The 12,521-nt window shown below is 35.9% G+C and overlaps 1 protein-coding gene across 3 annotated transcripts in view; it reads left to right on the top strand.

Moving 5' to 3' along the window:
- LOC149063898 (synaptogenesis protein syg-2-like) overlaps nt 1–12,521 on the top strand; it is a 553,183-nt gene that overhangs the window by 460,964 nt on the left and 79,698 nt on the right. For 2 of the 3 annotated variants that reach the window (XM_089255271.1, XM_089255270.1), the window contains exons 7-9: nt 6,061–6,348; nt 7,680–7,985; nt 8,526–8,651. In XM_089255271.1, the coding sequence (XP_089111397.1) occupies nt 6,061–6,348; nt 7,680–7,985; nt 8,526–8,651 (720 nt within the window). The remainder of the gene's footprint in view (nt 1–6,060; nt 6,349–7,679; nt 7,986–8,525; nt 8,652–12,521) is intronic. The other variant, XM_089255272.1, reaches the window with a different exon arrangement.

Raw genomic sequence — 12,521 nt, 5'->3', positions numbered from 1 at the left:
ATGGTCTCAACGCAACAGATGAACAACGCCACTAAACGTCGCTGTCATTAAACGCATCATAAGCTGCGTCATAAAGCGCTGGTTTTTATCGTCAGTGCAATTGCGGATTGCAGAAAGGATGACCGGTTTCACGAATCAGGAACATGCAGACATGAAGTTCATGTATTGTCTAGCCGGTGAGAATGCTCTGGAGACCCAGAGACTGAACGGACAGAGTATTTTCCGACAAGACGCGTGCTGGGTCGAAAAACTTTTATTGCTGTGTTGTCTGTACTAAAGAAGCTTCACAATCCCGAATGAACACCAGAGCTCTGCCACGGGACTTATCCTGTTGCCGAAATCTGTTGTGTAGCCCAAGCTCGTAAAGTTCTGCATGCCTCCGATTGCAGAAACCGGTGCAATCGTTCAAAGGTTTCCTCGATCTGGTACGAGTCTCGTCGTAAAACACTGCCCACGGACAGTCTTCGGACTTCCAGAGCATTCCCGTCAGCAGCGTCATACATAAAATGCATGTCCGTGTCTTCCTGATCCCTAAAGCAAACCATCCCATCGGTAATACATGATATAAATGATGATAAGTGGCGAAAATAGCGTTTGACTTTCTTCGTTCAGTGACAGCGCCGTCTAGCGGTTCACCTCTTACATTTTGGAAATGCATTGTATGGAAAGAGCAAATAAACCTTCGGCCAATAATACCAACCAAAGTAGGCAAATTTACATGAAAAAATACCAAATTCCAAGTGCATTTCAGCACACTATGGCGCGCGTTTAGAAGAAAAATATAACCACTGTATCATGCTGAAAACAAATCCCACTTGAGTTGCTTGCAAAAGCTCAACTCTTGGTAGCTCAGCGGAAGAGCAATTGGTCAGATGAATCAAATGGCTTCATTTCGCAAGCAAACAATCGGAACGTTGCATTAGACTTAAATGCAAGTTTGCAGCTTCCTCATGACCGTGACGTTTGACTCGTAGACATATTTTAAGATTTCGTAACCAACTCAAGTGGGATCCCTGGTCACAGTGTGTCGAAATACATTAGGGATTTTGAATTTTTCTGTGCATGTCTCGTTGGTGATTTTTGAAGCATGCAATTTATGATGAAAACCGTTTTTTTAGATGTGTTCTATCGCTCCGTTTTGCTCATGAGTTCTGAATCACCCTGCATTCATTGACTATGTAAATGTTCTCAATCAATTGGCAAGCAAATCGCAATTGGTAGGATTTCAGAATGTGCTATGTACATGTTATGATAAATGTGACAAATATGCATAATTACCGGTTATTAGGCATATTTACCAACCGTTTTGGTAAGTCTTATTTCCCAAATTTATGGCATTTACCGGAGATTATGCATGGTATCCAAGCGTCTTTGGTAAATTTGGAAAAATTTCACTGAATTACTAATCATTTTACCGGTGATTATGCATAATAACCAAGCGCAGTTGGTAACTATTATAAACACTTAAAATTTATCGCTTTATCTGTAATTATGTATAACCCCTTATGTGCCCTAGTGTAACTGGTACATTTGATAAACATGAAAAAAAATCCGAATGAGTCGCATGTGTGATGAATATCGTTCGGACCCCGATGTAATGAAGTGTGATCGTTTACGATCGCACACCTATGTAACGGTGCATTTATGAATTGTCATGTATAGTATACATCATATAGTACGATTTATCATGTTTGTCAACGACGCGAGGGTTAGGTATTATGCATCAAAAGGATTAATTTAGAAAAAATAATCGAATTTACCTACGAGACGCTTGGGTACTATGCATAATCACCACTAAAAGTGATTAATTTAGGGAAATTCATCAAATTCACCAAAGACGCTTGGGTACTATGCATAATCGCCGGCAAATGTAATAAATTTAAAGGAAATTTATCAAACTTAAAAAAAAGGTTTGCCAAGTATGCTTAATAACCGGTTATCATCTAAAACAACCGCATTTATCACATCTACCGTAACATATACAGGTCATGCTGAATGACCGAACACCAGGGATATGCAACCGGGACTTATCCCGTCCCAAGAAATACGCGTCATGCTGTATACGGGTACACACATTGTAGAATCTAATACTCGCTTCAACAATCTTTGGCTTGAATTTGAATATTAAAAATGAAGTTGTGTGACAGAAACCAGAAAAAAAAAAATTTTCATTACATTCTGGAAATATCAACATTGTCATGGCACCAGCTGTGGTCTCAGCTTGCTACTTTTGTGATTTCGTCTCGCTCGCGTTCCGTATAAATATACGGCGTACCTATACCCGGAGTATATACTTCTCTTGTTGTGTTCCGTATATATACATTTCACTTTGCCGCTCTTCCTTTTGCTTGCTTTTTCGTATTTTAAAGTGACATGTCTCAGTGTGTCTGTCCTTTTCTCATTTTGTCCCGTATTTTTATTCCTTTTTCTCCACCCCACCTTCAGTTTCGTTTCGTATACGCGGTACTGAATTTGTGACTTACCTCCGGGTAGTAGTCTGAGAGGAAAGAGGAAAGTCCTCCAGTCATATGAGACTCGGAAAGCTTTGTATATAGGGCGTATCCGTCAACTCAGAATGGTAACAAGAATAGAGCAGGTGTTCAATTCATGGGGCTGAGTCCAAATAACTTTCACTTTTATTTTGTGCAAAAAAACTAAAAAAAAATCCACATACCAAGCAAATACTTGTATGATATTCTATTGTATGTGTTGCAGATATATCTATTATTAGTGTCGAGTGATGTCCGTTTTTTTTCCCCAAAATATCTCTGTAAGGTCTCTTGCAATCATTGCAATATTTATGAAAAACATCTTTTGTTGCATTGAATGCCAAGCCACAAGAATGTTGATACTTTTGATTATATTTAAGAAAAGAAATTCCTGAAGGATAGCGTCGAAGCTGCTGCAGTTACTATTTGAGTAAATACACGAATCTACAAAAAAAAACCTTTTGAAAGCTTTTGTAGTTTTGATAACTGATTTTTATATTATTTTCGGTGCGGATTCAAAAAATGGAATCCATTTTTCTTCTATAACGTAAGGTTTCTTTACGAAACGGTTTCATATTTTGGGGAAAATAACTCAAAAATCCAAATATTTTCGACTTTTTTATTTTATCACCTCATAAATATATTCTTCACATTTATATCCCAGCTCTGTCATTGTAATGGTAGGCCCTAAAGTCAATGAAATATGTTCGACAATGGTTTACTATATTTATTCCTAACGCACAGTTTCATTGTGGTTTGTACTGCTTATGGTATCGCCATTGAAATTTGATGTTCCCTTCATCTCAAGAAGTAGATCCCATCTGAAAAAAAACCCAATGTCTGATTCCGAATCAGCGCCCCAATATCACCTTAAAATCACTGAATTGCAATTGGTAATGATTTACTGTATTTGTTTATAGCCCACAGTTTCAATGTGATTCATATGTTGTTTATGGTATTACAGTGGAACCTCTCGTAACGGATACTCCCCATTAGGTGACACCTCTCGTTAACGGGCACTTTTTTGATGCTCGGTCCCGTTAAACAGGGCTTTAATATATTTCCCCTCCCCGTAGCAGACACTCTCGATAGCGGACAGTAAAATCAGGCAAATATTCCAATTTTTTCCCCCTAAAACTCTAATTCATTCATTTTTGTTCATAAATCGAGAATTCATCATATATTTATCGATTTATCATATCATATAACACGGTGGTTTATATATAATCCCAAGTTTGTATTCGTAAGTATGATAATCTTTCAGTTAATTGCTTGATCAATTATGACCCGTGATGCTGATTGCAAATGTTAATGGTGGTTTTGTTTGCACGTGTTGATACGCGTGAAGAAAGCCAACATTATAAGACGTATTAACGGTTTTTATAGCCATAGACCTAAGATCAACATAAGATTAGTGTTATCTTATACGTATGTTTCTATCTTTGCACTTGCACACAAATTTTAATTTAATTCAATATTTATAGCAAAATACGTGTAGTGCAAATATCACGTAAGTGCAAATATCATGTATCACGGGTAAAAATAATTAATTGGTTTAATAAGGAAAAGTCGTAAATGTTTCTGTATTTATCAGACTTTTCAACTTCAATTGGGAATTATTTATGATCGCCCGTAAAAATTGTAAATGTAGTGAATCACTTTCCTTATCGAGACGGTTTGTGATTATGCATAATCACTGGTGTATCACTTTTGCATTAACATATATTTTTAACACTAAAATGCATAGAAACCCCGATTACGACCGAAGCCAAACGTCGCATAAATGTGAAATTCGTATAAACGAGGTTTCACTGCATATCGTACCTCCCCAATAGCGGGCACTCCCCGTTAGCGGAAGAAATGCTTGGTCTCTCCCATGGGTGTCCGTTGTCGAGAGAATCTACTGTACTATCAAAATTTAATTTTCATTTTATATCAAGAACTGCAGGTGATGGAATTTTTAAATATTTTTCCAGTAATTGGCACCCAAAAAACCATAAAGAACATTAATTATTTTTGAGACCTTTCTCATCACCGACCTGTGATGTTTTTAATTTTTAAGCTGGGTTAATTATGCACTATAAAATTTTGATAAAATATATTTTACAAAATTAAAAAAAAAAAATCAAAAAGCCTGTTCGCTACATTCGCTCGAATGCAACCGGTACGCTTATTGATTTCATTTTTAAAGTTTTATAAACGAACTTTTATCAAAATTTTATAGAGTAATTCCGGCCTAAGCCTGGCATTACACTATAAAAGTTTCATAAAATTTCATTTATAAAACTCGAAAAATTCAACCAATAACGCTATCAGTTGCATTTTCTCGAATGTAACCGATAATCGTATCGGTTAAATTATTCAAGTTTTATAAAAGTTTTGTAAAATCTCATTGATAAAACTTGAAAAATTTAACCATTAAGATTACCGGTTGAATTTGCTCGAATAAAACCGATGCGCTTATTGGTTGAATTTTTCCTGTTTTATAAAATAACTTTTATCATTAAGTTTATTGTGTAATCCCGGCCTTGGTGTCATAATGTGTGATATTTGTATGTGGTGATGTTTCGGATAACTTGCCAGGCACGACGTAGCAGTAATAATTTATAAAGAACTTTTTAACGGTTTTTATTCCGTAAGTTTCGATCACTTGTTTTGTTTTTTACGAACAATTTTATTTGGGTTTTATATATATATATATTTGCATTTTTATTTCAATATATTTGATTCTTCAATTAAGATACATTTCATTTTGGAAAAAAAATGATAAAATTCGTTTTGCAATTTCAGTGAATATTTAATTATAGAGTTTTGACGAATCTTATTCAGTATTTTTACGAATTTAATTTGGTTTATATTTAAACGGATTTAATTTCAGACAGTTTGATAAGTTCACTTTTGGTAGCTTATTTCGAAAATTATATTTTATATATCTTTATTTAATTTACTAATGCAATTTTCACTCAATTTCTTTCGGCAATTTGCAGTGAATTTATTTTTAAAATTCTCACTGAATTAGTTTTCGTATTTTCATTGACTTTATTCTTTGAATTTTCGGTAGACACATTAAGATTTTAATTTTATTTCGATGAAAATTTTTGTATTATATATATTCAAATGCATTCGATTTTGAAGTTTTTAATGCATTTAGATCATTCGAAAAAAATTCATTTTGGTCATTCAAATAAATTTATTTTAAAAATGTAAAGAAATTTATTTCCAAATTTCCATAAACACAATCTCGGAATTCTAGCGTTTCAAGTTCAGAATTCAATAAATTAAATTTCAGAATTCAATAAATTAAATTTCAGAATTCAATAAATTAAATTTCAGAATTCGATAAATTAAATTTCAGAATTCAATAAATTCAATTTCGGAATTCAATAAATTCAATTTTTGCAGAATTCAATAAATTCAATTTCAGAATTAAATTCAATTTCAGAATTAAATTCAATTTCAGAATTAAATTAGTTCAATTTTAAAAATTTAAATAAATTTACATTTGAGCATTTGAATAAATTTAATTTTTAAAGATTTAACTTAACTTAATTTTTCCTCATTTATTTTCTAGTTTCCCCTGCATGTACACAAGGTCAGAAAACCGCTTACGGTGTTGCCAAACATGAAGAAGTCAACGTAAGTTGCGAGGTGGATGCAGATCCCAGCGAAGTCATTTTCAAATGGATTTTCAATAACACTGCTGAAACGTTGGATGTGGTCACTTTCGTAAGTCTGGAGACTCGAAGCATAGCAACATACATTCCCAGAACTCGGATGGATTACGGTACATTAAGTTGCTGGGCGAGGAACAGCATCGGAGTCCAAAGAGAACCGTGTATATTTAACATTATGCCAACTGGTAAGTAGGCAAATCCATTTCACTTTCCAAATCCGAATCAACATGAGTACGGATTTTCGGATTACCTATAACATAAGTACTTATTCGCATAGAACAGAAGGATATTTGATGTCCGATCAGACAATGTGTATTCAGAATCTGAGATGTTGCACTACATGGACCGGATCTGTGATGTAACTTTGATTAGTATAAATTTCCGAAAATATCGCTCTGCAATGAAGGTTTTATCAGTTGCAATGACAAAATATGACGGGCTGCAATGAAGCTTTTATTACTTCTAATTGCAGAATACGACGGGGTGCAATTAAGCATTGAATGTCAAACATGTTGAGGGTATCAAAGACGCTTTCATCACCTTGAATTATGGAATAAGCAGAGCTGTAATGACTTTTTAATCTGCATTCATTGCAAATTATAAGGTGCTGCAATGAAGATTTGATCAACTTCAGTTGCGAAGCAATGGCGCTTCTGTCAAACTTTAATAGGTTTCAATTACGAAATACGTCAGGTTGCACTGAAGCTTCGATCATTTTGGAAAGGCATATAGATAGGGGGAGGGGGGAGCTGCACTGCATTTTTAATCTGCATTGATTATGGATCATAGGGTGCTGCGCGCGCAATGAAGATTTGATCAGCTTCATTTGTGAATTACACGGTGCTGTAATGAAGTTTCTATCAGATGCGAAACATGGGTTTTAAAAGCTTTGATAGGCTTCAATTGCAAGATAGGTAAGGCTGTAATGAAGATACTGAATATGTGTATTATAGATTTTTTATATTATTTAATATTCAGTTGCAGATGACTGGCAGCTTCAATGAGGTTTATTTTCCCATCTTTTGTGAATTACACAGTGCTGCAGTGAAGCTTCTATCAGCTTCTATTATGAATTAAATTATACGGTGCTTCAATGAAGCTTTGACTAGCTTCAGTTTCGCAGTGTGGGATGTCCATGAAATTCTTATCAGCTTCAGTTATGAAATACGCCAAGTTGCAATGCTTTGATTAGCTTCAATCAGAAGCATAAGTGTGCGGGGGTGGGGGGGGCATAGAGACGCGTTGTGAGGTTGATCTTGCCTTCGCCCATACCTGCATTCGCGAAGCATTAGGTCTCCGATGAAGCTTTTATCAGCTCTAGTTGCTGAACATTACGGGACGCAATGAAGCTTCGATTAGCTTCAATTGCAAAATATATATTCAAGTGTGAGGAAATTAATTTTTCTCTTGAGAGAAAACGGAAAACAAACCTTCAAATTAGTAAAAGAAGAAAATTAAAATTATCAATAAGAAAAGACATTCGCATAAGTTTTATCTCCAAAATATGTACTTTCAGGTCCACCAGATCCCTTGAAGAACTGCACTGTGGTGAACATTTCTGCCGATACCATAGTCGCAAACTGCTCCCCGGGTGAAGACGATGGTGGTATAAGGCCACATTTCCACATGGAAGTTTATGGCCTTCTCGATCAGCGAATGTATCTTAACTTCAGCGTATTTGACGAATGGCCTTCTTTTGTTGCCAAGGGTCTCCCACCATCCACTTCGTATAACCTGATGATGTACGCTGCGAATTCTAAAGGTCGCAGCACTGTCGAAACTCTTGTTGCCAGCACCCTGTTCGCAGCAGAGAGACGCACAGGTCAGTTTGGTGAGAAATCGAGCATGTACACGCTGTCTTCTTTTCTTCTCCTCTTCATCATCATGTCTCTTGTGTTCTGACATCACATATTCAGCTTCAGCTTTGCGGCTAAACTACTCTAATGTGCTTTGACTTTGTGCTCATTGATTACCATCCAGTGGGTATTCTTAATAAAATACGCATGCTCACATCTGATAACCAACTGCTGTCTCTAATAACTGCTGCAAACAGTGACATTTCGTTTTCCTCTGTCTATCTTTCAATTCTCTGACCTTTTTCATGCACAATCCTGATATAGGGTTGTTTCGGAATATTTCTGAAATCACAGTTAGTGATATTTTCTTCATTGTTCTGATGAAATCTTAATTTTTTTTTAAAAATCGCATTCATTTCTCTTGCTCTTAATGCAATTCGATGAAGGCTGTCTGAACTAGCTAAATTTTGATGCTGCAACTCATTCGCATACTATGTTATTTCCTCCTATATGCACCTTTTCCTGTAAATCGGAAATTAATTTCTTTATATTTTTTGTTTTCGTAGAAGAAGAGCAACCTCTGGCTATCAGCGCAGTTTTGGCGGTTCTCATGGGACTAGTCGGTGCCCTAGTCCTCTTAGCAATTGTCATCATTTTCATCATGAAATCCAGGAGTTCCAGGAATGATAGAGGTAAGAGATATGCTTTTAATAATTTCATTTCTCCTAGAATTTTTTTCCCATTTTTTTAATCATCCTATCTCCAACATATATATTATATTGCAAACGTGTCATAAAACTCAATCGAAGAAAAAAAATATATATATAAATCAATTGGTGTTGTTGCTATTACCTCAGTGAAAATTGAATGGTCTTGAATGACACCTTCAATCCAAACCATTTCTTGAGGAGAATGCCAATTTTTTCCATTCCTTTTATGATTTTTCATGAGCGTACTTCGCTTTTTGAGACTGAACTCAATAAAATAATGGTGGTAAGAGAAAACTTGAGATTCATTTCAAATGGCAACTGAAATCTCAGAAGAAATAGTTCGACGCTTAGAATTCCGATCGTATCGTCTAGTACAAGTGCCATTCATTGAGGACAGTTAAACATTCATACGTTGCAGTTAAAGCCCGAAGTCTAGTAAAACCTAGTTTTTACCGGTAAGACCTAGGTTCTACCAAGGCGAGTTGGTGAAAGCCCGAAATACGCTTCCAAACGTTTTCATTTCGGACTTTTATCAAGTCAAAGCCCGGTTTTTAATGAAGCGATTTACCATCATGAACTTATTTCCTAAATCGTATTAATTAATTAATAATTAATTTTTGATAATTACAATTATTTAATAATTAACTTTGAATTGATAAACCACCACCTAGGGAATTCCCGAATTTCGGGCATTGGCCGAGTCAACTGGGCCGGCCAGTTCGCGAAGTGGCCAACTTCGGGCTTCGGCAGAAACATATATACAAGAAAGATTAATATTCATACCAGCTCGCATATTAGAGTACCAACTACTCCTCAGTTTTAAGACACGACTCTCGAAAATGTTGTTACAAGACTTAATCTCCACTGGAAACGAATTCATAGCACGTTCAGCTCATACGCGTATGAATATCTTAAGAAGTTGAGGAAGTCGCGAATGGACAAAGTCTCCCTCCGTCTCTTCATCATCTAATTACCTTTGACATTTCTACACAAACACCACATACACACACATCCGAAGATATTTTGCTGTCAGAAAGGTTTCTCCCCCTGAATCCGATTGAGTTAATGACATTCAGTGTTCCTTCAATTAATTAACTTGCCTCTCTAGGTATAGACGCTCTCAAACCTCTCTTGACGGTCCTCCTTGTCTTTCTCTCTTCGAAGATACTCCTCAAATGACTACGCTTCGGACAATTCGACAGTAATTAACCGACCAATTTCTGAATATTCATCAAGATATACAAATATCAAATATTCTGATGAAACATTCATTTTACATTCGCACAGATTTTCCGACGAACTTAATCTGCATTCGTATAATTGAATGAGGATACGAGTGATATGAAGGGTTTATTATCCATAGCATTAACCTTGACCATGCTTTTCATATGGAAATCGCCTCAGGCAATGTAAAGTTGCATTGATTTCTGAAATGTGCTCTATTCCAGTGTTCTTCAACCGCTAGTCCGCGGACTGGTGCCGGTCAGTGGGAATTTCGCCGAATTCTTGAAACAACTACATTATTTTAGCAAACTACATTATTGAAAAGTGTTAAAGTTTCTACTCACATGAAGCAAAATTGTTCTTGCAAAAACCAAACAGAGAAGATTTGAATGGAATTTGTTGCAGTGTTTTCATCTCAGAAGCAACAGTGCTGACTTCACGTGTGTATATAATTTTTCAAACCCAAAAACAATGGATGTCCAACTACTAAAAAGTGGAACCGTGAATCTTAATTCGTATACCGAGGAGCATAGATGGCCCTATAGGAACTCATACTCCTTTCCATAATCATTCCGATAGTTAATTACAGTGGTGCATTGTAGCCGTGGTTAGTATAAAAAAGACAGGAATGATGATAGAGAGACATCTAACACCAACTAATGATGGCAAAATTTACGAAGAAATGAGAATTCTGGCTCATATCTAACCCGGCAGTTACCAAACACACCTCCTCGGGAACTAAATTAAAACATTTGATAATAAAAATACAGATGCTAATGCTATAAGAATGCAAAGCTAATGTCAGAAGGGAAAATGAAAAACTATGTGCTTAAAACATTGATGAATTAGTTCGAATACACATAAATATCGATTGACACATGGTAAACTTTGTGATGGGGTACCCTACTACTTCGCCAAACAACAACTCTGGCAATATCTCTATATTGCAATTCACCCCTCTCCTTCTATGTCTACATTTTTTTTTTCGATTTATCGAGGTTATATCAAAAATTGTATTTTTCTTGGGGCAGTAGTTTTGACGCCCTGCCCCTTTCTATTTTCGTTTGCTCCCCATCTCTGCCCATACGCCCAGGTAACATTTTATTTATTTTATTTTTCAATCTATTCATCTGGATTCGAGACTATATTATGCATGTACATTTTTTGTGTTAAAACCTTATGCATTTGTTTCTGTCTTGTGTGTGTACCTCGAATAATTTAATCACTAATATTTGTACTAATACATATTTTTACATCTACTGGTGTACTGATATGCCCCGATTGTGCAAATCATTAAAGGTTCAGTTCAGTTCTATATTGTAATCCACTGTTATTAATGAGTTGGATTGGAAATGAAGGCGCTATCTACCGGTTGTCGCTTGAAGCTCGTTAGGAAACCCTGGCGCGTTAGGAAATCCTGGCTCGTTTAGGAAACCCTGGCTCGTATAGGAAATGTGGGAACCCTGCTGCCACCTATTAAATAAGAGCAAAACTATTTCGCATAAATTGACTTTTGTTTCATACCGGTGTGCAGCTTGAAAATAAATGGTACATTGCATATATATTAATATAATAGCATATATCGTTTATTGTTACTGTATTTCTGTGTTTAACGCAAAATTATTTGCTATTCGCAGCAGTGAAACCTGAAAGAAAAATATGGATAAGACTTAGAATTTCTGCTACACGAAGTAACAAACGTCACGTCATAATACAGTGAAATCGCTCTTAACGGACACTCCTCAGATGCAGTCACAACCTCTTTTACTGCCAAATTATGATTCCCCCCGTATAATAAAAGTATGCGTTTCAAACTACTTGATTAACGTTCACTTCTCTTTTACGGACGAATATTTTTGTCCCACCGGGCCCGCAAAAGAGAGGTTTTACTACATACAAATGTTACTTTTGAGGATAGACAAGAATACAACAGTTACTTTATTTGTCGCGATGACTTCTCGTAGTTAATGAATGTATCACGTTGAATTAACAAAAGCGTGTCTTATCTTAGTCGTTGTATACAAATATAAATAACAATGAAGAATTAGCAAGAGACAAGGTGAAATAAAAGAAGCTTTTTACAGTCACGTAAGCTGCAGGAAAAACACTTGAAGTTCTCTAACAACGTATCCCACTCCAGAAGCCCTTAAAAAGGCACTCTTTTCACTTACTTAAAGCCGAACTCGTTTTCTTTCTTTAGTCGATCTGCGAAACAGTGTTTTGTCTGTGACTGTGTTTTGACCATAACACAAGACAAAAATAAAATAAAAGACGAATCGCTTGGGAAGACTGCAAATAGTATCCTGTAATTTCCCATGGGGTGGTCCTTTTCCCCCTAGTTTCACTTTCATTCTTTTTCAAGGAAACGTGAGCCTTCGTCTCTAACACCACGGAAAATAGCGATACAATCGAATTAAAGTTTACCGGTTGCTGTTGCAGGCACTAAAAAGATTTTTATTTGGGACGCGATGTCTATACCCCTTAACTACCTCAAGAAGAATATTGACAAGATATTTTTTTGTTTTTTTTTAAACCTTATTTGAGCTTTTGCTGTTTCTTTTATCGAAAGAGCGATGGACTCTCGGCTTTATCGGTATTATTTGCCAAACTTTACTACTGCAACAACTA

The sequence above is a fragment of the Pholcus phalangioides genome, unplaced genomic scaffold, assembly GCF_987345545.1.
Source record: "Pholcus phalangioides strain wild (caught in Gottingen) unplaced genomic scaffold, Ppha-v1.0 ptg000042l_1, whole genome shotgun sequence".
NCBI classification, from domain to species: domain Eukaryota; kingdom Metazoa; phylum Arthropoda; class Arachnida; order Araneae; family Pholcidae; genus Pholcus; species Pholcus phalangioides.
The sequence above is the reverse complement of the archived record's forward strand: the minus strand, read 5'-3'. Positions and strand labels throughout refer to the sequence as shown.